This window comes from Colletotrichum orchidophilum (genome assembly GCF_001831195.1).
Source record: "Colletotrichum orchidophilum strain IMI 309357 chromosome Unknown Scaffold_17.1, whole genome shotgun sequence".
Taxonomy (NCBI): domain Eukaryota; kingdom Fungi; phylum Ascomycota; class Sordariomycetes; order Glomerellales; family Glomerellaceae; genus Colletotrichum; species Colletotrichum orchidophilum.
The window spans coordinates 152,183-176,787 of record NW_019172973.1 but is presented as its reverse complement, the minus strand read 5'-3'; the positions used below and the strand labels follow the sequence as shown (position 1 = coordinate 176,787).

Genomic DNA, 24,605 nt, shown 5'->3' with positions numbered 1-24,605 from the left:
AGATCCCAATCAACCTGTGTTCAGAGCTGCAGTCAGCTACTCTTACACCCCTAGTTGAAGAGAACTTCGCTGTTGGAGAATGGCAGGCATGAAATAACTTACGACTACTCACTCGGCGGCTACAACCAACTATTTTGCCTTTCAAAAATGTAACGCTCTAGCGTAGCCGCGTCAATCCATCTGAGAATAGCAGCTCTCCACCGGCTTCCAACTTGATGTCAGTCAGGTTCCTCGATCCACTTGTTGGTAGCAGATATGGCCGTCAAGATGGTCGAAGTGCCGATGATGCCGATATCTTGGTCACTTGAGAACAGCACTGTGAAGATAAAGGCATTGGTTAAAGACAGACAGAGTCCGTCACTCGAATCTGGTTAAAACATTGAACATACAAGCTTTTTTTATTCTTCTTTCTTTCGTTATTCGACTCTCTACCAGAGATCTATGCAAATTTGCCAGTTAATTGTTCATTTCGCCTTTTGTTCTCCGTCAACAGTTTCAAAAAACGTCCCGGTCTCAGTTCGAAAGTTTGCGACTTCCTTGGTCATTGCCTCTACTTTGAGGCATACATCAGCTCCCGTTTTTGAATTACACAATGTCTTGGTGGTTCAAGTCCCGAGATGACAACGGCCCGGTCGCCGAACAAGTTGTCAGTCAACTTGTCAGCCAAACGTCGTGGCATTCTACCAAGTCCAACCAGTCAACCGCCACGGATTGCTCAAGCAATACCACAGTATCATATGCATCCGCCTTATCTGATGACTCTTACAAGAAGAGTTTCATAAAGTCTGGCAATGATGATTCGTTTATGGAGATGATGGAACACGTTACGATAATTGAGAGTGGCCGAGATTTCCTGCACGAACGCAAGATCCAGTCACACAATGTCAAGAAGCGCGACATCAACGACACGGCGTTGCGTTCTGCTGACTGGACCCCCCAGATGGTGCGAGATTACGCCTCGTACAAGGCCAAAGTCAGTGTCCTGGGCAAGACCCGCAAGACAGCAGTAGCATCAGGCCAGGCAATCAAGTCGGTACTTGGCAAAAGCTTCGAAATACAGGAGCCTGTCTATCTGAAAGCTTTGAACGATGACGAGCTTTGGGTCAACGCAGCCTTGGAGTGAGTCTTACTTCTTTGCACTACGATTCAATTTGGCTCCGCCCCCTTCCAACAAAGCTTTGCACGACAACATCCCCTTTCTCTGAGAACATCACGCTGTTCTGATATAAAATCTAATGATCTCATGGAGCGAATAGAGCTGCAAAAGCGCGTCTGGGGTTCGTCACGAAATACCCCGACGCCCTCCCTACCAAGTCCACCGTCAACCACATCGCACAGGCCGCGGACAACCTTACCTCGGCGAAGAACGCGCACAGCGCTATTCAGACTAAGAGACAAAGTAAGACTTTCCTTTGGCTATTTTGCACATCCGCTCTTTACGCAAGGAGAAGGAAGGGCTGACAAGACATTATTTCCAAATTACACAGAGCTTCGGGCTGCTGTAGAGCTTGATGAGAGGCGTGCAAGAGCTGCTGCAGGCAGCAGCTGATGCGACTTCTGAATCAGTCTGTCTAAGCAATTCCTCCCTTTTTCTTTCTCGAGGCAATTAGACATTATCATGCTGTTACTATTAGCTGTCTACTATGTCTGCGTAGATTATGTGCTATTTGCGAGCTTTGTAGAAAAGAATTCCAAAACTTTGCTGTTTCTTTCTTTTGAGCTTAATAATTCAGGCCTCATTGCCCACACTTCATTCTTACGTTTTCTCGTTTCGGCAAATGTAATTAAAAATCTTTGTTCATTCAGGATATCCATCGTCTATAGCGGCGGCGGCCTCTTGAATAGGCCCCGAACTAAAACAGCAGCACTCGTTTATTGATGCTAAACAATCACCAATACCACACGTTTCGCCATAGAGTCGACATAATGACGTCTGCCGCTTGTTCCCCCAGCGCATACGCAGCAACTTGCAGGTTCGCCGAGATGGAAACTGGGAACACGGACGTGTCGACGACTCGGAGGCCCGAGACGCCCATCACCCGAAGGTCGCCGTCGACCACGGTACCCATGGCGGCCGTGCCGGCAGGATGATAACACCCACTACAGAATATTCCACGTTAGAAAAAGGGATGCAGAGAAAATGAAGGGGGGAAAAGCAAGGAAAAAGAAGAAAAAAGGATGTGTGAGAAATTGACATACCCAGTGGACTCGCGTACCCTGGCGTCGACCTCCTCGTCGGGGGAATCGACCGTCAGCGGGTGGTCCGTCCCGTCGCCGTCGACAATCAGCCGGCCCATAATAGTCTGGTTGGATGACATGAGCCTGACAGCCTCCCTCATCGTCTCCCGCGCGGCGAAGCGGTCAAAATTAGTGCCTAGGAAATTCGGGTCGATGATGGGGTCATCCTTGATATCGGCGGACTGGATCGAGACGGACCCGCGGCTAGTGTTAATAAGGACTATGGAGACGAGCATGACGGCAGAGCCGTCAGCCGAGATACCGCCATGCATCAGCTGGTGAGAGGAGGCGGCGCGGTCTCGGTTGAGGAGCGGGTGCAGCTTCGGGTCAGGAGAGAGCCCGCCTTCATCCTGCGCGATGGAGTCGGCGAGGCCCTCCCTGGGGAGGTTGGTGGCGGTGATGAGGTCGACGAAGCCGCCGAGATCGTACTGTGGCTGTTCGAAGATGGGGTTGCCCGAGCCCTTGGCCCAGCCCTCGGAGGCATTGGCGAGGTGCCAGATGGTGGGGAGAAGGACATGGTCGTGTAGGTTCTGGCCGACGGCCGGCTGTTCCAAGACGACGTTGATGCCGTGCTTCCGGAGCGTGTCGGCCGGGCCAATGCCGGAGAGCATGAGGATCTGAGGCGTACGGTAGGCTCCCGCCGAAAGGATAGTCTCACGCGCAAAGATCTTTGTGCCATTTTCGAGCTGGATGCCGCGGCAGACAAGGGGGCCCTTTGGGTTCCTCTCCACCAGAACCCGGGCGACAAGGCTGTCGGTCAGAATTGCGATGCCGTCGAGAGGATAAATCTGGGACGCCAACTGGCGCTTGCCATGGTTTTTATTCTCTTGCATGTTGCCTATGCCGAGGCTGTTGCCGGCGTTGGCATCGAATGAAGGGAGTGGGTTGACGCCAAGTTCCCTCCATGAGTCTATCAGCGGCTCACGCAGGGGGAAGATGCGGCCCATGTCTACTGGATTTTGAATCTTGACTGGTCCTCGATGGCCGTGAGACGACGGGTTCGTGGCCTGGTCCCAAAGTGTCTCCGTCTTCCTCATGTACGGCAGTTGGCCCTCGTACGTCCATCTCTTGTCGGCTACCTTTTCGCCCCAGAGGTCATAGTCGGCCTTGTGGCCACGGACCCAAGCTCCTTTTCTCATTCATGAGTCATGGCCCAAAAGAGGAAGAGGAAGAGAATGAAAGACGTTGGTGAAATATCCGCCAGGTGGCCACTTACCTCCGTTGATGGCGGTGCCCCCGCCCAGCCCCTTGCCGGCGAGGGATGACATTGTTCGATTATCGGCGTTGACTTGCGGCACAGAATTAAACGACCATGTGTGATTGCGGTTGACATCGGGGTCTGTGTCGATGACCGTCAGGTCTCCAAGCTCGTGAGTGTTGGGCCCGGCCTCTATGAGGAGGATTTTGAGGCTCGGGTCTTGTTCGAGCAGCCGATTCGAGACAACGGAGCCCGCAATGCCAGCTCCCACCACGATGCAGTCCCAAATGATCATCCCGATGGAACAAAACGGTGTGTTTACTGTTGAATAAGAAAATTTTGAAATTCAAACTGAAAGAGAACGAGTGAAAGAAAAGTACAGACGCCGCTCCTCTACCCGGTGCAGGGAGAGGAATACCCTCTGGAGGCAGAACCAAAGTCCGGAATTTGCAGGAAGGAGGGTGGAGAGAGGGCCACTATGGAATGGAATAAGACAAGATCCGTGACTGTTGAAAATATACTTTTGAGACGAAAATCGAAAAGGAGTGAAGAGTCGGTCGCGACGTTTTGCTTGGTGGTTATCTAGGGAGGTTATTGGAATGCTGGCAGACACGCCGCGTAACGCTAGACCCAAGACATTGAGGTTCCAAGACACCGAGAATGTGAATCAACGCAAATTCCTGCCGCCTCTTCCTTTCTGCCATGAATTGATGGGCACGCGGGGGTCAAAAATACAGGCCGGTCTTCTGAGCACCGTCAACAAAACTAACCCTTCAACGTCGAGTAGTTATGAAATATTAAATTTCAAAACACAAAGAGGGTATATAAGATATTTCTCTATACTTGAGGTATTTCAATCAATTTTGAAGCTTTTTTGGTTACCTAGTGACTGATGATAGATGAGAGAGCCTAAGAGAAGCGGCCTGTACTTTTGACCCCCGCGTGATGGGGAAATCCCACTAGGGGAGTGGTGTCGATCCTATCTGGCTGTTAAACGCACAAGGCATTATAATCTTTGCACATCTCAAACTCAGTTTCACCTGCGTGGCATCACGTTTCCGAGCTTGCGCCTTCTTCCTGCCGTGGCGGACTCCCCCTCGGCTTCGGCCCCGTCCCTTGCGGGGGCCGCCGTGCCCGGCTTGTGCCGGCGAAAGAGTCGCCATGTCTATTAATAGTCACGTCGTCTTTAACACGGGGTTGACTATGAAACATGCCAGGGTAGAAACTAACGTTGTTAGTTTACGCTCGTATTTCATTATAACAAAGTCAGAATCGGCCGGCTTCACATAGAGATCATATTTTGATTTCCAGTAGGCGACCGTTATCCACACCTTTATGTCCGCACCAATTTAACGAAATTGAGATTATTTCAGGGCAAGTCGTCAGCTCGGCCTCGGAAGCAAGGATGTCAGTACACATAATGTCGCTCAACAAAGGGAACATAGCGTTGAAAGTAGAGATAACAGCAAATTGCGGTGGCCTACACGTCACGCGGTACTGGCGTAGCCCGTGACAATACAAGCCGTCAATCCTAGGCAGACAAAACATAGAACTGGATAACGTTTGATCTTTATAGAACTTCACGAATTAGGGAACATCTTCTACCATCAAAACCAACTATTTTCTCCTACCGGCTATTACGTCTGGTTCTGATTTTGATGAAGAAGCGCTATTGGAATACTATCGATGTAACAAATAGAGGTTGTCAACCTGTGAGGCTGCTAAGCCTGCATCTTGCCATTCACCTGCAGGCTCAGTCACGTCCTCGGCTTGACCTGGCTGGCCCTCTCCACCTTCTGAGACCTCCGCGTCTTCATTTGGGAATTCTTCGACGGTTGTTGTCTCGCCTTCAAGGGGACTCCAATCGCGATCGGCCAGAATCGCCTCCACATACGACGGGTTGCCTTCCCACTGCTTGAGGACAAAATTCTTTGCCCCCTCGTCAATCCATCGCCGCTCATCCCAGAATACGTAGCCAGTTCGAATCAACGACTCTGGAACATACTCCCCATAGGCATTCGAGTATATCCCGTTCCACAGCAGAACCCAGGCGAATGGTGGTGCATCAGGCGGTGCGGCGTCGCCTTCAAACGCCATTTCATCTCTCCTCTGCTCCGCTCGGTCTCTCGGATCTGGAAAGGTGTCTGAGACATCGCGTCTGCCTACTTGGGCAATTGCGCTCAGAGTCTTCTTCAAAGAATCGTCATCTTGTTGCTGGGTGGTGAGGGCGCGCTCCATCTTGACTAGCAGCAACTCATGATTGCTGATTGTAAACATTCGAACGGCCGTCTGCAGACCTCGCGACACAGTTCCCTCCATCCAGTCTGTATTTCATCATTAGCAAATGTGTTCTCTGGTTCCTCCCCGGGTAAGGCTCATACCATCCCACTCCGTTTCGAGGCAGAACGATCCGTTGGGATTGAGGACCCCATTGGATTGCCTGAATTTGGGGTTTTTTGGATCAAGATCATCTTTGACCTGTTTGAAAATGTCGGTGTACTTGTTTCTGACAAACTCATCGACACAACCGATAGCCTCAACTTCCCAAGGGTTGAATAGGCAGCAGAAAAGCTCATTAATAGTGTAAAAGCGAAAGCCGCCGCGGCGTCTGCCTTGATTCCGACCAAAGAGGTGATGGAAACTTTCGTATCGGTAAATGGCTCGGAAGAGGCGAATCTCTTCACTTCTACTCAGAGCAGTGCCATACTGAGCCCGCGTGTCTGGCGACCTCATCATCCCTGTCATGGTTGACCCTGATGTGGCAGCACTTTCGAGGTTCGCGAGTGCCCAGTTGCTGTATAGGCGAGCAAAAGGTCGGGCAATAGAATTGTGGAATCCTGCCATCCACCGCATGTCACCCGCTCTCGGAGAGTTCATATCTGGAGCTCCTGGTGAGCCTGACAGGCAGAGCCCGTACTGATGGAGGAACTCGGCAATCGTTCCGTCCCCTCGAGGACTTCCAAGTATACTCACACGAGACATCAAGTGAACATGAGCGTCGACATAAAATCCGTCCAGCTCACGACCTAGACAAAGTCGAAGAATGGTGTTCCGATGCTCCCTATATTGAGCGTGGAGTACCGGTGAGGCGTGAACAGCAGACTGCAAGCTTGGCAGGTCCGGCATCCACGAAAGAATCTCGAATCTCAGCTCGGCGGGTAGACTCTCGATATATGAGGTCGATTTGTGACCGTCGATCAAACGCTTCTTCCTCTCCGAACGCTCAATTTCTGTCTCGTCTTCGCTTGCGGCATCGGAGTCGTCCGCATGTCTCGCGCTGCTGATCGGGTCATTTCTTGGCTTCACTTTCAACAGTTCTCCATGATTCATGTCTGCAGAAGCTTCATCTTCACCCTGATGCGGACTGCCGTCCCTGTCCATTTCAGCCATCGTAAGAAGACTTCCTCGCGGTTTGATTTTTTTCTTTTCTTTTTTACATAACGGCGTGGATCATCGTGGGGAAAATGAGATGTTGGTGAAGACAAACGATGCGAAATAGAGACCACCGTGGAAGAGCTCCGGGGAAGGATGGCTGCCAGCCTCCACAGCCCCGAGTGGGTCGGGGTACGGGTCGGCCAATCAACGGCAATTATGAACTGTTCATTGAATGTTCATGTCTTCATGTTCTAAGCGCCGACAGCCGCTGCATGTGCATCTTCCCTGACTACGACCAACGTCTAGGTATTCGTGTTGGTTGTGATCCAAGTTTGACCCACTGAGATTTGCTTGCGGATTTCGCATAGCTGCCTTGACTGTGCCCATCACTTCTGTAGCGTCACAAGCCATGATCCCGGGGCCCTGTGTTCCTTATTCTTGCCTGATTCGGAACGAGACGCCGTATATTCACACAGATATTACCAAAGTTCGGCAAATCAACATCGGCTGAAATGAAATGACTCGGTAGCTGTCATGGGTTCAATCAACAGGGCGAGCATTTGAGGCAGTGCTTCTGCGCGCGGAAATTCGACTTTGGGCCAGAATGTCGGCGGCTATAACCAACAGCGTTCAATGTTCTCTATCCCCAAGTGCTGTTTGGTGGAATTTGACGCAAGACGACATAGCAGGCGGCGGCCTGATCCGGTATGGATCGATCAGATGGAGAGGGACTACCGTTCCTACAAGGACGCGGGAAACAGGTTTTCTGACGTCAAGAAAGTGGCTGATGCCTCTTTTCAATTTTGTATGCGTTTAAACACTTCAATCAGTTTAGTGGAACAAGAGAAGATTCGCCTTCAGGCTATTACGGACCAGTAAAAGTGGCTAGACGCTGCCATCGAGTGAGTCCTGACGGAATTCTCATCCAGACAAGTGGTTCTGCCTGAATATTTGTTAAGGATGGCGCGCGAACAGTGCCCGGCAAGAGTGACTTGGCTTCAAGACCAAGTATCCACTGGCTTTTGACTCCGAAGTGACGAGAGGGAATATAGAACAGGCTGAGCAAATGCTTACTTCGGCGAAGAAGACCGGGAGTGATATCCAGTTCCAGAGAAAAAGTCAGTGGACACATGACCTTTCCAAAGGCTCAAGACTGACCAAACCTCTTCTCGAGTAGAAATAGACGACGCCAGGATTTTCCGGAGCCAGAAGAGCAGCGCGAAATGCAGCTGCAGGCAAGAAGTAAGGTTAGACCCCGTGTTGTTGGTAAATTTGAAAACGCGTTGTGTCTCTATCCTTGGGTAAATGGCACCATTCGTCCAAATTTGGTTTGGAGCAAGAGGATCTGGAGACTGGATATTTATAAGAGTATGTGTGAGAGAGACGCGATGGCTTCAAGTTTGCATGTTAGGAAAAACCAAGTCTAGTAGGCTCTCATTATGCAGGTTCATTCATATTGGATCAATAGACTGTGTGTTCCCTTTCCATGCCTTGCTGATTCAACCCAGACTCGGAAGTATTGCAGCACTCAAGCGACACTGCATGTAAATACGGAGTTACAAACGTAGCCAACTAATTCACAGGCTTCTGTATTTGATTGTGAGGGCGAAAGATCTTATAAAGTAGCATGTCCGAAGATTTGATAATGCCAAGGGCAGATGCTATTCCTCAACGCCACAGCTTTCGCTTTCGCGTATCATGTTCTGAGACCTAAACGCCAACAATTTGAAACCCTCGATATGATTTAATTGATTACTTGCTTTGATAATTCTGGCAATTTTTGTCTTCTGTTGCTTAGATCAAGCACGGGCGGGCCCATTGATGTGTCCCTCTGGGTTTTCATATTTTCCACTTCTCAATCCGTCACGTAGCACGTTGGTTTAGACAATGCTCGACTTTACGGCACACTACAAACTTTGATCATGACTCCATAGCACTAAACTAAATCATTTAACTGTCCCTAAACTAGACCATTTGCCTGAATCTTCCCCATGTTGACTCCCACCATCGTGCTTACGGAGCTGGAAGAGTGCGCTGGAGTTTTCATGGACTGAAACTCCCTGTGAGTACCAGGCATTGAAAGCCAACGTTACTCACTAAAACTTTCGGCCAGATTATATGAGTTTAAATTTTTGACTAGGCGTAAGTGACGTATGCGACCAGAGCTGCACTCGTGGCGACCATCTGTTGTGAGACGAAGACATTTCATACCGAGAATGAACGGGCAAATCTTCACTTTACTGTTACATCTGGAAATTCAACACCAGGGTCATGTAGTATGTGGCTTTGATACATGTATCCAAGGCTTCAAAGGAATGTGATCAAATAGTCCTAGGGGCTTTTAAATCCCCATGACAGCCCAGCCAGTGTGAGTCGCCCCGCGAAAAAGCTTCGGGAGAAGGGAGCAAAAATGCTCGATAGGAAATGACCCTGATTCATCCAGTCGCAAAGGCAATAGATGAAGAGCTGGAAGTATGGGACCTGCTGGCCATCGAATGACAGCGACCTCGAGCTGTTTACTCTCAGTCTACAGCAGCCTGTGTAACTCAGGAATTAGCGAGTCACGTCCACATGGCCCAAGAACTGACTCCTCGATTTCACAGTGTTATTTCAACATCATGAGACCCTGTCAGACAGACTACTCTCTTTCTCCGATGGATTTGATCAAACGAGACAACCTGCACTGCCAATTTGGCTGGCCCTTCAAGAGGCACAGCGTTGCGCCCGCCCCACGACTGAAGCAGGCCGCGTAAGGGGGACCGACCGAATAGGGCGATGATATCTCTTCTGCACACTCTCGTCTGCGTTTACAGGCTTTGAACCAATAACATCCAGTCATCTCGGCTGATTGTCCTGCAGGCGTGTACGCGCAGGTGTATGCTGGTAGGGGCTAGTGCGGCACAGCTGTCGCCCGGCCAGGGTGAGAGACCGGCTCGAACCGAGAGCACATTCGCCCGAGCAGCTGGACAGTGAATCGTGTCAAGATCGTGGACTCACATGTTTTGATCGGATATGCGGTAAATATTTAAGCTGCTCATCAGCCCCACTCTCTTTGGCGTTATTCCTGCATCACACTTGTCCATTTGAAAACGACAAAACTCGACCTCCTCTTCAAAGCAGTCTCTTATTCACTTGATATTTTGCAATCCACTAAAGACAGTAACTTCGAACCGAGCCGTCATATTCAAAATGGACTGGGAGCCCTACGTGACGGGAACTATAGCGCGAACTGTCCTATCCGGACTAGTAATCATTCCCGCCTTGGGATTCTCCGTACTTGTCCTCCGTAAGCCCGGCGCCAAGCATGACCACACGCGCCTTTGGGTCGACTTCACCAAGATTGCCCTGGGGCTTTGGAGCGTGTAAGATGATTCTGTCATATCTGCTGTCACTGTTTAGTCTTTGGTCACGGGAGCTTCCAACCAGCCTTCCTGGGCACCTAGATAAGCACTGTCCGGGAAATGAGAAACTGACTCTGCCGATTGTTTTTTCAGGTCCGAACTTCTTAGGCTCATTTATTGGATCATTCTTGCAGTTACTTATGCTCGGCGGCGAGACGGTTTTGGCTTGATACCGCATGGTATTGAATACATCGTTTACGTTAGCTCGCTTCTCAGCTACCTGGGCCATGTCGCCCTTCTTCGCGCCTTTTTCTTTCTGGCTCACGCCTTGACTCAACTTCGCCAAGGCGCCGAGACTGATGATTCCAGAACCTATCACGTCGGCAAAAAGGTCATTTTGGGCATGTCAGCCCTAATTGCTCTCGTAGCTGTAGCAACCTTTGCATGCCAAATCGCCTCGACGGTCTTGTACGAAATTCTCCCGGGCAGGGACCGCTATGTGTCTGGCGATTGGGACAATGCGATTAGGTTGTCATTTGCCGCCGAATACATGAGTGCCATCAACATCGGCTTTCTTCTCATTGCAGCCCTTGGCATGGCTGTTTATGCCTTTTTGTCCCACGGGAAGACCAGGGGCAGTCCTGTCCAAAAGGTAAGCGGTCTCTTGTTGGCCCTGGGGACAAAAATCAGTTCCAAACGGATCATTTGCTAACCTATCCATTTCTATTAGGCAGCTACTCTCTTTCTCACTGCAGTCTCTCTATGGCTCATAACCAGGATATGGAGCTTTATAAACATCATCAAGGAGTTGACAGGTCATTTTTGGGATTATGAATCTTCATTCGTCGGAGTCTCCGTCGCCGATGTGATCCTCGTCGTCTGGCCAACGTTTGCGGCTCTCATGCTGCTTTACAGCTTGGCCTCCAACAAAGTGTTCAGTCTCTCGAGGCTCCACTACCAGGAAAACGAGGATGAGCAGAGGGTTTGGGATGGGCGAACGCAAAGCACTTAAGATCGGCGCAGTGTGTGGTGCTGATGTTGCGCAAGAAACTCAGGCATGGCCGTATCTCTGTGTCTCTCATCTTCTTAGTTCTTCCTCGTGGAGGCCGCGACCCTCGCTCTAGGGTAGAGGATGTTGAAATTGAAAGAGCACCAAGTTGTATGGTTTTATAATTGATAACACTCATAGCTGCCCACACAAATGCGCGAGTGTCAATCTATTCTGCGTTCTGAATCCTCACGCTTGTCTGTCTGGTCGCTAATCGACCGAAGAGTACTCATAGGAGTACTCATCTAGGCTGAGTTAATACAGGCAATGTGCTGGTGAGCTCTGCTAGCAGTCAGTGTGTGATGACAGAGTAGCTTTCGGGCAGCGGCAGTTGAAGGAGATTGCGTTGTTAAGGAGGTACTCTGACATATGTGACTTTAGACCATTTTATGCCAGCGCTAAGAGTACTCATATAACTCTCACCAAGCGTCGCAATATGGTATCCTGGCACACGACAGGGGCCACAGGGCACTGTGCGAGGTACGCTTCGGGGGTCGTATACGGGGAGTTACAGTAAGCCGCCGGCTCCAGCTGAAACTGGCGGACTTGGCGACCGGATTTCAGGCGCTTCGTATCCGTACCAGAATTATCTTCCACAGCACGCCCTGTCAAGCGAATCTTGTCCTTTCTCTCCCCTCTATCGTCCGATCGTTCATTCTGTTCCCTTCACTTTTCATTGTGTAGTCCTTATTTTACATTCTCATCTGTCACTATCGTTCAATGACTCTCATTCTATACAAACCCCAGATTCGGCAATAAGGAGAGAAACCTAGAAATGATGCCACGTCTATCAGACGAAGTGGACGAGGAGCACCTCTTGGGCGCAGAGTATGCGCACCACGAAGGGGTGCTCCCAATGGATCCGTCTGAACCGGGCCCCCGTGCCGGCTTCCAAGCCTTCCAGAGACCTCCGCCGTCGAAATGGAGGCGACCCTCTCCCGGCGGTGGCAGCGGCCTCGGCGGCCTCGGCGGGGTGATCTGGCAAGCCGGCTCGCGTCTCGATGCCGCTCTAGCTCCATTCCGGGCCCGATCGCCGCGGACTATTATCATCCTGCTGGCCCTCCTCAAGTTCGCCATCACCATACAGGCCATGCTGCTCATGCTCCCCATGATGAGGCTCGTCGAGGACGGCATCTGTCACAAGCACTTTAAGCTCGGACCCGCGGAGACGATCCCCGAGATGAAGTGCAAGGTCGACGAGGTGCAGAAGCGGCTCGCGTGGCTCGGTGGGTGGCAGTCCCTCATCGGCGCCGTCGTCAACTTCCTCGTTGCCTTTCCTTACGGAGTCTTGTCAGATGGGTAATTACATCTCACGTATCTACTATGCTTGATTTTCCCAAAGAACTGACATGAAACCGTAAAGAATCGGCCGCAAGGCAGGCCTTGTCTTCGCCTACATCGGCACCGTCACCGCTTTCAGCTGGGCCCCCTTCCTCCTCGCTCACTTCCCCGATATCAGCATCTACTATCTCTTCTTCGGCTCCTGCTTCTTCCTCTTTGGCGGCGGCATCGTCGTTGTCTTCAACAACGTCTACGCCATGGCTGCCGACATTAGCACCGAAAAGGACCGCGCCTCGAACTTTGTTCTCCTCTCCGTCGGCGCCGTCGTCGGCGGCCTCAGCGGCCATGTGTGCGCCGGTTTCCTCATGGAAAAGTTTGGCCCCTGGCTGCCGATCCGCCTGGTCTTCGTGCTCGCCCCGTTCATCTTCCTCATCATCGCGCTCCTGCCAGAGACTCTCCGTGTCAAGCTCAATCCCGAAGAGACGCCGAAACCGCAGCTACCACTCGGCGACGCCATTAGAGAAGGCTTCCTCAGCGGTCTGGTCCAGCTCAAGGACTCCCTCGCGATGCTCAACAGCCGCAACATCCTCCTCTGCCTCGTGCCCTCCCTCGTCGGCAACCACCTCATGACGGCCCACTCCTCCACGCTACCGCAGTACGTGAGCAAGAACTTTGGCTGGACCCTCGCCCAGACCAGCTTCCTCCTCTCGCCCCTGGGCTTCTTACACATCGGCACCCTCGTCCTCCTCCCCTGGGTCTCAAAAATCGTCGTCGACCCCAGAGGCCGCTTCCGCCGCACCGGCTTCGGCAAGGACGCCCTCCTCGCCAAGGCGTCGTACATCATGATCGCCGCCGGCGCCCTCCTCGAGGCCTTCAGCCGGGAGATTGTCGTCTTCCTCCTGGGTCTCGTTTTCCAGACCTTTGGATCGGCCCACCACCCGCTGGTGCGCGCCATGATCACCGAATTTGTCGATCCGGAGCACACCTCCCGGCTGTACGCGCTCACCAGCATGGTCGACACCCTCGGCTCGCCGCTCGGCGGACCGGTGCTCGCGTGGGCGTTCTCGCTCGGGCTCGAAAAGAAGGGGCTGTGGAAGGGGCTGCCGTGGTTCTACGTTGCGGTCCTGGCGTCCCTGACGTGGGCGGCGCTGATGCTCGTGGAAGAGCCGAGGAAGAAGGGGCCCATCCACTTGGAGAGTGAGAGCTCTATGGAAGGATTGGATTATGAGTCAGGGGCCGAGGATTAGCCCCGGATGAGGCTCTTCTATCATTTATCTATTGCTGGCATCAATGGACCTTTCTCATCTTTGCGGCATAGACAAGGCGGGACAAGAACTGGGTTAGACGGACTGACAGGCATAGACAAGATATTTCATGTAACATTACCACAAGCTCGCAGGTTACCGTGGTTAAAGATGAAAAGGTACATGTAGGCAGGCGTTCCTAATCAATTTGATCAAAGCAGATCAATATACCGCGGATGACTTCCGGTTGCCGGGCGAACAAATGACTGCCAACTAACGGGCAGGGCCGTCCATTTTCATGAATGGGGGCGCCATGCCGCCAGTTATTGAAGTTGTCAACGGGGATCATCCCCGACGGAGCAAGACGATTGTGGATTCCCGCCGCCTCGTTGGCATCGACAACAACACATGCCATTCGCCCACGTGGCTGTCGCTTGTCTTGCTATCGAGCAATGGAGAGACCATTTAATTGAAGATTTATTGTAAACAATACAGCAAGGCTGACATGAAGCGCGCGAGACTCCTAATCTGGGTCATCTACATCATTAATGAGGGTATTTTATTTCCTGTTCTACAATTCTCTCACGCTGGACCACCGGGGTCAATGCGCATGAAATTGGGCATTTTCAGGTCCAACCATGGTGCAATGTCCTAGGCTCAATCCGTCTCATGATAGTTTGTTCTTGCTGTGCGGTGGGCACCGTCATGCCTTGATCTCCCAAAACCGCCGATGAGGAGTCTTGATAAGATCGTTATGATCCCGACGACATTAACAACAGACTCGCTGGCGTCATCGCTTTGTGTGGCCTGTGAGTCGGTTCAAAACACGAACTCATGGCCTCTACATTTGCGAAAAAAACAAAAAAAACAGACCAGGACTGGAAGCACCAGCCACACGCCGAAACCCCCTCTCTCTTCTCTGTGAAAGTCTCCAGGTTCCCCCCAGTTCCAAAGTGCCACGATCCATGAGCGAGGATCCTTGCTCTATTGGTAACTACTGGCCACAAACATCAGCATCATTCCAAGCGATTAGATCGTGTTCGGTCTCATCCAGGTCACTCAAGTTTCACAGCACCGCCGAATCCTTCGATTCTTGGCAGGTTTCTAGCGTGTGGCTGTTCCCCTCATCATTCTGCAGTCTTTCAGATTATCCTGTCTGCATCTGCCTGGAACGGATGTCTCTATGGAAGTTCTATAGAAAATGGGGAAAAAGCCATCATCAATGAAGGAGAGAATTCGGTGGCAGTAGAAAAAGACGGCCTTGATCTGCTGTGGCTCAGCTCGACCAGTATCGAAGGAGCTCCCTCTCCCGTCTTCTCGGTCCGTGGCGCAAGCCTACGCAGCACCGATGATCCCGGCTCATGGCCCGATAGTTCAAACCGGAAGAGTGTTGACTGATTTCCCCTTCGCCTGTTGGCCACACCCATTCCCCGGTATTGCCCCATTTCGCCGCCGCTTTCTCAGAACCGGTCGCCCTGCTAATGTGGTTGGTGGTAAGACAAAAGAAACGCTTGTCTTTTCGATCCGTCCACCGCTATATACGGGCTGCCCACCCATCCCCACCCCGCAATTCAAGGGCGCCGCGCCGCAGAGGCAACCCGGCCGGGCGATGCTCAAGGACGAGGGCCTGATGTCATGGGGTGCCAAGCTTGCCATCGTTATGCTATGACTCTTTTGCTGGGGCCTTGGAAGGAATAGTTTCGTCCATCCTTTCTGCCAGACCCAACCAGCACCGAGACGGACTATGGTTGGGCATTCACTACGTCTGCCAAGGATTGCTGGGCGAGCATATAATGCCCAGGCCTCAGAAACTGTCCCCCCCGTCGTGGGCAGCTGAAGTAACAAATATCATTGTGTTTTGACTCCATCTTCGAGAGCGAGAACTGAAGTAAAATTCGAACCCCCCCCGGCCTCTTGTTACTCGAGGCTTTACCAGCGTAATTCAACCTCACGATACCCTCACGATACCCTAAAAGCGTCTTAACTTCCCGCGTCTTAAAGCTTATTGCCCATTCACAAATACTAATACACCTGATACCTCTCCTTCCATCGAGTACACCAACCACTGCATCGCTGTATCAACCTGAACAACCAAAACATGGCCACCGCCGCCCTAGAATCCAAAATCCGCCAAGCGGCCGTCATAAACCGCAAACTCCTCGCCATCCTCGCAGACACGGACAATGCCATCCCCGACCTCCGCCAACAACGCCGCCTCATCACCGACCTAGACCACCAGCTCAAAGAGTCAGACAGGAACATCCACGCTCTCGAGGGCCGCCGGAAAAAGGAACTCAAAGACCACGAAAAGTACCGCGACAGCGTCATGCGCCGCTTCGTGCACAAGGCCGTCGGGAAGCGCGACAAATTCAACGAGCGCGCCGCCCGCGAGGAGCGCGAGTACTTTGACGTCCTCCAGGAGGAGCACCGCGAAAAGGAGCTCAACAAGAACGTGCGGGAGCAGCTGCGTGACGCGCGCGAGGCCAGCACGTCGCTCGAGGCCGAGGCCAGACGGCACGACGAGGCGCAGTGCGAGCTCGACAGCCTCTACGATTCGATTTTTGCCGGCCCGACGCCGAGTTACCCCGAGGAGGACGCCCTCGAGCAGTCGGCGGAACAGGCGCTGCGCGAGTACCACGACACCCGGTCCAAAGTCGAGGCGGAGGCACACGCAATACGTCTCTTGACGGACGCGATGAAGCGGATGGGCGACTCGTTGAGGCACATGGACGACGCGCTGAGCCACTCGCGCATGGACATGTTTGGCGGCGGGACCATGTCGGACATGATGGAGCGGAGCGCGCTGCAGCGCGCTGAGAGCGCGACACAGGAGGCGAGGATGTTGGTGATGCAGGCGCAGCGGATGACGCCGTATATTGGCGATTTGCCGCCGATCAACATCAACCACGGGAACCTGATGGGCGACGTACTGTTTGACAACATCTATTCCGACATGGCGTTCCACGACGAGATTAATAAGTCGAGGATGTCGATTGAGAAGTGTGCGCATGTGTTGAGTCGGTACCTGCACGAGACGAGGGATCGACGCATGTATCTCTCACGGGAGCAAAAGGTTCGAGGGGAGAGATTGGAGAGTACGCGGACGGCGTTGCAGAAGGAGCGGGAGAGGTTGTTTGAGCAGATTGCTGGTGGAGCTGTCGAAATGGGGTATGCGTCGTCGTCCTCGAATGTTGTGCCGGTTGGGTTGAGATAATGAACTATGCTGAGATGAAATTCGCTGGGATTGGAGGTGTCAAGCGTGCCTACACGTGTAAGGTTACTTGTACAAGGAGTCGTATTGTGCTTTGTGATTCTAGCAGCTTTTGATACCAATCTACACATCACATTCCAGGAATTTGAAAAACATTGTCAATACTTTGAATTGATTTCATTTCGTCATAGTATATCTGTTCGGCCGTTGATAATACACATTGCCTAGTAGTCCATCTCCTGGTGGCGGCCACGCTGCTCACTGTATCCCATCGTCAGTCCATGTATTTACCAAACAAGCGTGCGGTGGGTATGTTTCACTCACGGGTTGTACTCGTCCAGGTCGCCGTATTGCTCCTGGTACAGGTGCTCGGCCTGCTTCTCGGCGTGTCTCTTGGCCTTCTCGCGGTCGATGTAGTCCAGGCCCTTGGTCTCGAAGAGCTTGTCGACCTCGGCACCGGCAATGCCAGCAATCATCTCCTTGGCGAACTGGTGCTTGACGGGCTCGCCTGTGTGAAGACACATTGTTAGCACGATCTTGGATTAGACCAGGAAGGGAGGAGCAACAGGAATGACGTACCGTTCTTGCGCTGGCGGTCCTCAAACAGCTTCATGGCCTCAAAGGCAGCGCCGCCGGCAACGATCTCGTGGCTGAGCTTGCCCTCGTGCTGGCCATCGTAGACGGCGTCACGGTGCTCCTTGGCTTCTCCGAATCCGAACATTTTGAAGTGATGATGTAGATTTGGGGGTGGTGTATAAAGTCAATTGGTTTGTAGTAATGATGTTGAATTTAATAGGAATACGAAAAAGATTTACCAACATGAAATGGAGGAGCAGCTCGAGGGGTTCTTATGCCCCTCCGGCAGCCAGGTCAAGCTCTCATGTGATCGCCAAGGGACCCAGCTAAGCTTGCTCTATTTCGAGAAAACCCCTTAACCTTCTTGCCCCTGGATCACTGCCCGATGACATGATGGAGGGGTCGATCCGACCCCTCGCCCCAGCCCGTCATGGTCCTGCTTTGCCTGGCTGCATTTTCACGGAGGCCGTGTTCCACCGGCTCATGCTCTAGCTCTGCGAATCCATTGGAGAAGGGGAAACCGACGGGAGGCCTTAGCTGAAGCATCAAACAAACCCTTGCACGGCGCGGGGAGGAGAAGGAGGGGGGATTGGGCCTAGTTCGATTTCGTCGAAACCAGTTCTGACCCAGGAAAGGCACGTCTTCAGAGGGGAAGCTGTGGGAGGCCACCGTCGTCTCCTTGCTCTCTGGCCGACTGAGCCTTGCCCGATATGGGCCTGACGTAAAGCCGTGGATGTGTTTTGGCGGGGTTGCTCGGCATATCGGCAGCGCTTTCGTTCTCGTGGGACCTGGACAATCGACGGCTTTGTCCGCGTTCCCACGACCATGGCCCTTTTTTTTGCGGGTTATGATTCGAGGGTTAGTCCGAGGTGGTAGACTCCAGAACCCTTTCTCTCCCTCTCTCTACGTTTTTCTCCATCTGGTTAAGAAGAAACTCTGCCTTCTCGTCGACAGTCCATGACTGAGCAACCAACACTGGATGAACCCAGCTGAACAAAGGTTCCAGCCACAAGCCATTGGGATGGACAAGATTTGAGATGTCGAGAATTCCACGCTTGTAGCCAATTGGGTCAAGCCCCGCCGGCCCGGGGACTTCGGCACTGTGAGCTGCGTCACTATCTTAGCCACCCCTGCTGGGCTGAACCAGAAAAACCCAACTGGTGACGCTGCGGCCAAGCGGCCAAGAAAGCTTGAGTATTGACCCTCGCACGGCTAATCGGCAAAGGTCTCCATGCAGTGCCCCTCTGTGCCCCTCTATAGCTACCCACGAACACTGTCAATCTTGTTACACGATGATGCCCCCGTCAGCCAGTTCATCGTCAGGATCGAAGCAACGGGCACAAGCCTCCCAGGCTCCAGTTCCTATACAGCTCGGCATATACTGCCCACATATCGTTTGGTCCTGATGAGAAGACAGGTTCGACCCTGCATGACTTGGAATGGAGGCCCGGGTCCCTCTTCAATGACGTGTCAGGAAGCTCCGTGCAGCGGGTGTCTCAGGGACTCTTCGATCCGATGTTCAGAGAAAATGGGAAGGGGGAGAGCCTTCGACGTGAGGGGTAGCTTTCGTAAAGTGGGCGAGAGTTGTTTATCCCCTCCCCTTCATCCATGTTCCGAGTTCCAACCCCTCACCGCTTGAAACGACCATTCCAGGCCCTCCCTCGGATAGCTCACAACAAAGAGCCAACGGAACCTTGACGGGTGCCATCCGGGTCCATCGAGATAGCTTGGACAAGCTGCCGCTGCGCTAACTGGTTGGCTGGTGCTGGCGTTGCATTTCCAAGGTTTCGACTTGTGCCTTGGAAACTTGCATTCACCCAGCAGGGCAGCAAGCTCAGCCATGCATAAGGTATTCGTAGACCGCTGCTTCGCGGCCTTTTACAAGCCTGCTGATCCTACGAATGCTGCCCCAGGAGAAGCTTACGCATTGTGGATAAACGTGAGACTGCGGTTTCGTGACATTGCTTTTTCCCCTCCAAAGAGCTTCGCGGTTTATACTAGAGGCTTCGTTGAAGACTGATGATAGATAGCTTGGTTCCAATCACCAAGGCCCGTGTGGTGAGGTAGCTCCCAGATTACAGATGGCCCGGCACAAGACGATCACATTGCTTGGCAACAGCGGGATCATGCATCGTCGGAGGCCCCCGGCTTGGCAAGGGTCCAGACGCCAGGGGTCCTGGTGTCCACCCTTCCCACAGCTAGTGCAGATAGCTTCATGCCGGCTCTCCCACCACCTTGAACTTGTCGCCCATACTAAGTGAGGCCTCTTCCTGTGCGATTCCGCTGCCTCATGGGCAACGTCAATGAGATCCTTCGTCCTGCGGGGTGATCTTCATTCTTGACGCCGCCACAAAGTACCTATGCCAATGGCAATGTCATGAATTGCTCGCTTTGAGATGCTAATCGATGCCATCAAATCTGGCCTGTCTATGACTTCCCACCAAACTTGACCAGGTACTCTTCGTGCGCCTTCTTCTGGCTCTGCCATTGTTTCTGCAGCTTCTTGAGCTGGCTCTTGGGCACGTCACTTCCATCCTTAAGCTTAGTCGGCAGTCCCTCCGCGTCCCACTGCGAGTACTTATCATCTCCCTTAAACAGCTCCGTGTGGGGAAGCTTGGCCTTTTCCCACTTCTCCTTCTCAGCTTGCTCACGCGCCCGTTTCGCCTCTTCCTTGGCCCGGGCCTTGTCCGCTTCCCTGGCCAACTTCTCGTTCTTGGCCGCAATCAACTCGCTGGCTGGCACGAATTTGATCAATGACGACTTGCCATCCGGCCTATCATCCAAGTAAACTCCCAGATTTGTCAGATCTTCGTCACGAATCCGATCCGTGAGAGAAAGGATGGCCTTCTTGGTCTCGGGAGGAACTGATGTCACAATGCGGCGAAGCTCGTCGCGCAATCTCGAAGTGCCTCGAAGGTACGGCAGCGCCAACTGTTCAGGATCGCGCACGCCCTTCGCGGCGAGAGAAGAGAACTCTGCTTCGGGGTCTTGTTGCGACAAAAGGGTTGAAATCGAATCCGCCGAGATTTTCAATGCCTCAACATCCGACTTTGCTGTCTGGAACACCGTTGCGTACGGCTGCACAACGGTCTTGGTGTCCAGATTCGCGTTTGACGCAGGTACCGCCCAGCCAAGGCCATCGTAGGGCGCCGTCGCATTCTCATCGAGGCCGAATGTCCCAAGGATCTTTGTGATCCAACGCGCGACAGCGACGAGCGCGGGCAAGTTAGCTTCTGCGTCTTGGGAAACTACAACCTTGTTGGCTTCGCTGACAAGTTCCTGAATCACACGCATCGCTTGAGGGGTATCAAAGGAGTTGGTGAGGGCGTTTTGCAGATCAGCCTTGGCCTTCTCCAGACTGCTAACAAGTCCTCCGGTGGGCTTCTCTGCTAGGGAAAGAGATTCCACACCGTCGGTCGAAGCGCTGGCATCCGCAACGTATGCCTTGACGTTGATGAAGTAGTTCTACCGAAACGTTAGTTCGGCAACGACTACTGCGATGCGGCTCGGAAACTTACGTTGACTGTTGCCTCCCAGCTGGATGCCTGGGCTCGCATATCGGGAGAAATCTCCACACCGTCATTCCACTTGCCCATCAGAAACACGATGCGCATTCCTCTAGATGTGTAAGTAGTAGCAAGGGCGTCTTGGATAGTCTGGAAGTTCTTCAAGGACTTGGACATCTTTGAACCGGAGATGGACAGGTGGCCCATGTGCATGAAGTTGTTGACCCACGTGTGCTCGCCCTTTGTGTTGTCAACGTAAAAGGCCTCGCTCTGAGCCAGCTCGTTATCGTGGTGAGGGAATGCCAAGTCGATACCGCCGGAATGGATATCCATCTGTGCTCCAAGAATGTCAGAAGCCATGACGGAGCACTCGATGTGCCATCCCGGGCGACCCTGGCCCCATCTGCTCTCCCAGTATGGCTCTCCCTTCTTGGACTTCTTCCACAACGCAAAATCTCCCTCATTGCGCTTCTCGCCCAAGTTTTTCGATAGAGCACCCTCCCCATCCTCCTGCAGTGACTTATCATTACGGTTGCCGGGTCGCAGACGGGCGTATGTGTTGCCAGCCTTCTCGAAAGCCGTAATATCGAAGTACACGGATCCGTCGGACTCGTAAGCGAACCCCTTGTCCACAATGCGCTCTACAAATGTCGCAATCTGGGGCACGTATTCAGTAACGCGCGTGATGACATCAGGTCGCAAGCAATTCAGAGCGTCCATGTCGTCGAAGAATTCTTTCTCCATACTCTGAGTCAGGTCGGTGAATATGGTCTGATCGCTCGTGTCGATAGTCTCTTTGTAGAGTGAGTCGAGGTATGGCAGGAGGATCTCATCGGTCCCAGGAAAGAACTTTTTGTCCTTGATCGCAAACGCAGCGGCATCCATGTTTGCAATGTGCATCTTCGTCTTGGCTTCGTCGTCACCCGGCTTGCCTTCCCCAGTTAGTGTGCCACCGGCGAGAATCTTTCCATATGCGCTGTCCCTTCGCTCGAGGTAGTTGTTCTCGTCGAGATCGGAGGATTGGATCAGAGTCAAACTCTTTTCGGCGTAGGCGCGGAAAGCTGTTAGGGTCAGCTTTGCCAGCTCTTCGCCCGAGTACTTCTTCTGCTTCTCGAGTTCGAGGAGACGCTGTCTCCGGGCCTTGATGATAATCTGCAACATTGGAAATGGTCAACAAAGCCTTGAGTATAAGTGAAATTAGTGACAACAGACCTTGTCGTCAACATCGGTGATGTTCATGACAAACTTCACATCGGCGCCGAAGTAGTGCATCATGATGCGCCGGATGATATCGGTCGACACATAATTGCGGGCGTGGCCCAAGTGACTTTTGTCATAAACAGTAGGGCCGCAAGCGTACCAAGACACTTTTCCCGGGTTGATTGGTGTAAAGGGCACCGGCTGACCGGGCTTCAAGGAGTTGTGCACCTTCAAAGACTCCATGGTCGCGATGGAGGAACAAGCCCTGGAGAATCGAAAGTTGGGTATCTGAGTGGAGAGAGAAACGGAAATTCTGGTGAGTCTAAAGAGGCGATTCATCCAGAACAAAAGGAGAGGGGCACACAGAGGGCAGGGTGCATGGGAGGAGGGAGGGACGTCGAGAGGGTCGGAGGGTCGAGTTTGGAGGATTGAGTCACTCAATTGGGAAGAGAGGGGACGGCGACTTTGTTGGAGGGAGTATTTAGCCGCCCGCCTATCAAAAAAGACGGGTGTGACACCATCTTCAGCCTCGTAGCCAATCGAGGCGGTGTGTCAACATCTGAGTGGTCAGCTCTCGCACCAGCCACATATGCCCCGCGTTGAGCCACAACTGACTTTTTCTCTCTTCTCAGCCTCGCGAAGTTTTTCCTCCACTGTCTCTAATTCGCATTCCCGGCCGGTTTTTCTGCATACTTACCACCAAAGCATCCGGGGTCGGTAAACGCTGGCAGCTCTCGAGCCAGTACGACAACCAACATCACGAAAATGACGAAACCATCACCCTTTCTCCAGCCTGGTCCCAGGACTTCAGCCAATTCCATCGCCATTGTCCAGCTCTCTCGCGACAACCTCGTTCCTCTCATCCTCCAGGACTCGACCGGCGCCGTCGACGGTTATGCCGAAGGAGCTGTGCTCAACACACGATTCGGATCGTTCCCCCACTCTACCCTAATCAACGTACCATGGGGATCGCAAATTCGCGCCTCAATTGTCGACACTGGCTCTAGAGGCCGCAAGCGCAAGAGGAAAGAAGAGGAAACGGACGCATCGACACCGGCAGCTGGAGATGAGGCCGAGACGGAGTCCAGCGCGCCCGCTAAGAAAGCGGCCACCGCCGCGAGCGGCTTCGTGCACATCCTACAGCCTACCGCCGAGCTCTGGACTGCGGGCCTGCCGCACCGGACCCAGGTTGTTTACACTCCCGACTACAGCTACGTCCTTCAGCGCATACGAGCGCGACCCGGGACCCGACTGATCGAGGCCGGCGCCGGCAGTGGTAGTTTCACTCACGCGTCAGCGCGTGCGGTTTACAACGGATACCCCGAGGATGACGCCCAGCGAAAAGGCAAGGTCTTTAGCTTCGAGTTCAATGAGGATCGATATGTTAAGATGCAGGAAGAGATCACAGCGCATGGATTGGAGGGAATCGTCAAACTCTCGCATCGAGACGTCTACAATGGTGGATTTCTGGTTGACGGCAAAAGCCCCGAGGCGGAGTCGGTGTTCCTCGATTTGCCCGCACCCTGGGAGGCCCTCCCACACCTCTCACGACGAAAGCCGGCGACAAAGGACACCGAAGGCGATACACAGGAATGGGTCTCTCCGTTAAATCCCAAAAAGTCGGTCTACATCTGCACTTTCTCTCCCTGCATTGAGCAGGTCCAAAGGACGATCAATACAATGAGACAACTGGGATGGGTGGACATTGACATGATTGAGATTTCCCACAAGAAGTTCAACGTCATCCGGGATCGCGCTGGTTACAGCCAGCCTGAGCGTGGCATCGCGGCGAGCGCACGCGACGTGACCGAGGCAGTCGGTAAGCTCCGCGAGATCGAGAGAAGAACAAGAGAGTACCACAACCCAGCAGACCCCAACTCGGCAGACGACTCGCCGGCTGCGGGTAACGCCATGGACGTGGACCAGGCGGGAGGAGAAGCGACAAACGGCGATCAGGACGAAGGGCCCTTTGCAGGCAAGCCGTGGTTGCAAGGTCGCATCATCCACCGCGCAGAGCCAGAACTGAAGACACATACGTCCTACCTCGTGTTCGCCGTGCTGCCGCGCGAGTGGAGCGAGGAGGACGAGGCCGCTGTGCTGGCGAAGTGGCCGTGTGGCTCAGAGACTGGAGTGATTGGGGCCAAGGACAAGGCGACGCGCAAGCAGGAGAAGCGCGAGCTACTTCAGGGGAATGGAAAGAGAAAGAAGGGCAAGTCTGGAAAGGCCCAGGCTGCATAGGCGGAGTTGGATCGGATGTTGACGATCATGATGAGTAGTAACGGGAATGGTAGATACCCTAGCAACATTGTCAGGACTACATTTCAGGAGTACGGCGGCATTTCAAAAGCAAAGTTGATTGAAAAACGGCTGTAACAGAATCAAAAATC

The 24,605-nt window shown here is 52.9% G+C and overlaps 9 protein-coding genes across 9 annotated transcripts; 5 read left to right on the top strand and 4 right to left on the bottom strand.

Annotated features, from left to right (window-relative positions):
- Positions 1 to 592: 592 nt before the first annotated feature.
- Positions 593 to 1,549, top strand: CORC01_02928 (uncharacterized protein; the record flags this gene model as incomplete). The annotated part of the gene is made up of 3 exons (XM_022614578.1): positions 593 to 1,119; positions 1,257 to 1,399; positions 1,488 to 1,549. 3 exons carry the CDS (start codon positions 593 to 595, stop codon positions 1,547 to 1,549), a joined length of 732 nt encoding a protein of 243 aa, XP_022478879.1.
- A 340-nt stretch (positions 1,550 to 1,889) lies between these two features.
- On the bottom strand, positions 1,890 to 3,731 carry CORC01_02927 (GMC oxidoreductase; the record flags this gene model as incomplete). The annotated part of the gene is made up of 3 exons (XM_022614577.1): positions 1,890 to 2,100; positions 2,200 to 3,367; positions 3,455 to 3,731. The coding sequence occupies 3 exons, from the start codon at positions 3,729 to 3,731 to the stop codon at positions 1,890 to 1,892; spliced, it is 1,656 nt and encodes a 551-aa protein (XP_022478878.1).
- Positions 3,732 to 5,116: 1,385 nt separating this feature from the next.
- Positions 5,117 to 6,826, bottom strand: CORC01_02926 (uncharacterized protein; the record flags this gene model as incomplete). Its single annotated transcript, XM_022614576.1, has 2 exons — positions 5,117 to 5,760; positions 5,818 to 6,826. The coding sequence occupies 2 exons, from the start codon at positions 6,824 to 6,826 to the stop codon at positions 5,117 to 5,119; spliced, it is 1,653 nt and encodes a 550-aa protein (XP_022478877.1).
- Positions 6,827 to 10,000: 3,174 nt separating this feature from the next.
- CORC01_02925 (uncharacterized protein) lies at positions 10,001 to 11,164 on the top strand (the record flags this gene model as incomplete). The annotated part of the gene is made up of 3 exons (XM_022614575.1): positions 10,001 to 10,173; positions 10,306 to 10,804; positions 10,883 to 11,164. The coding sequence occupies 3 exons, from the start codon at positions 10,001 to 10,003 to the stop codon at positions 11,162 to 11,164; spliced, it is 954 nt and encodes a 317-aa protein (XP_022478876.1).
- Positions 11,165 to 11,978: 814 nt separating this feature from the next.
- Positions 11,979 to 13,728, top strand: CORC01_02924 (major facilitator superfamily transporter; the record flags this gene model as incomplete). Its single annotated transcript, XM_022614574.1, has 2 exons — positions 11,979 to 12,499; positions 12,564 to 13,728. 2 exons carry the CDS (start codon positions 11,979 to 11,981, stop codon positions 13,726 to 13,728), a joined length of 1,686 nt encoding a protein of 561 aa, XP_022478875.1.
- Positions 13,729 to 15,823: 2,095 nt separating this feature from the next.
- On the top strand, positions 15,824 to 16,939 carry CORC01_02923 (uncharacterized protein; the record flags this gene model as incomplete). The annotated part of the gene is made up of 1 exon (XM_022614573.1): positions 15,824 to 16,939. The coding sequence occupies one exon, from the start codon at positions 15,824 to 15,826 to the stop codon at positions 16,937 to 16,939; it is 1,116 nt and encodes a 371-aa protein (XP_022478874.1).
- A 221-nt stretch (positions 16,940 to 17,160) lies between these two features.
- Positions 17,161 to 17,657, bottom strand: CORC01_02922 (uncharacterized protein; the record flags this gene model as incomplete). The annotated part of the gene is made up of 3 exons (XM_022614572.1): positions 17,161 to 17,197; positions 17,261 to 17,444; positions 17,516 to 17,657. The coding sequence occupies 3 exons, from the start codon at positions 17,655 to 17,657 to the stop codon at positions 17,161 to 17,163; spliced, it is 363 nt and encodes a 120-aa protein (XP_022478873.1).
- A 2,282-nt stretch (positions 17,658 to 19,939) lies between these two features.
- Positions 19,940 to 22,557, bottom strand: CORC01_02921 (tRNA synthetase class I catalytic domain-containing protein; the record flags this gene model as incomplete). The annotated part of the gene is made up of 3 exons (XM_022614571.1): positions 19,940 to 20,977; positions 21,031 to 22,170; positions 22,231 to 22,557. The coding sequence occupies 3 exons, from the start codon at positions 22,555 to 22,557 to the stop codon at positions 19,940 to 19,942; spliced, it is 2,505 nt and encodes an 834-aa protein (XP_022478872.1).
- A 426-nt stretch (positions 22,558 to 22,983) lies between these two features.
- CORC01_02920 (tRNA methyltransferase complex GCD14 subunit) lies at positions 22,984 to 24,456 on the top strand (the record flags this gene model as incomplete). The annotated part of the gene is made up of 1 exon (XM_022614570.1): positions 22,984 to 24,456. One exon carries the CDS (start codon positions 22,984 to 22,986, stop codon positions 24,454 to 24,456), a length of 1,473 nt encoding a protein of 490 aa, XP_022478871.1.
- Between the last annotated feature and the right edge of the window lie 149 nt (positions 24,457 to 24,605).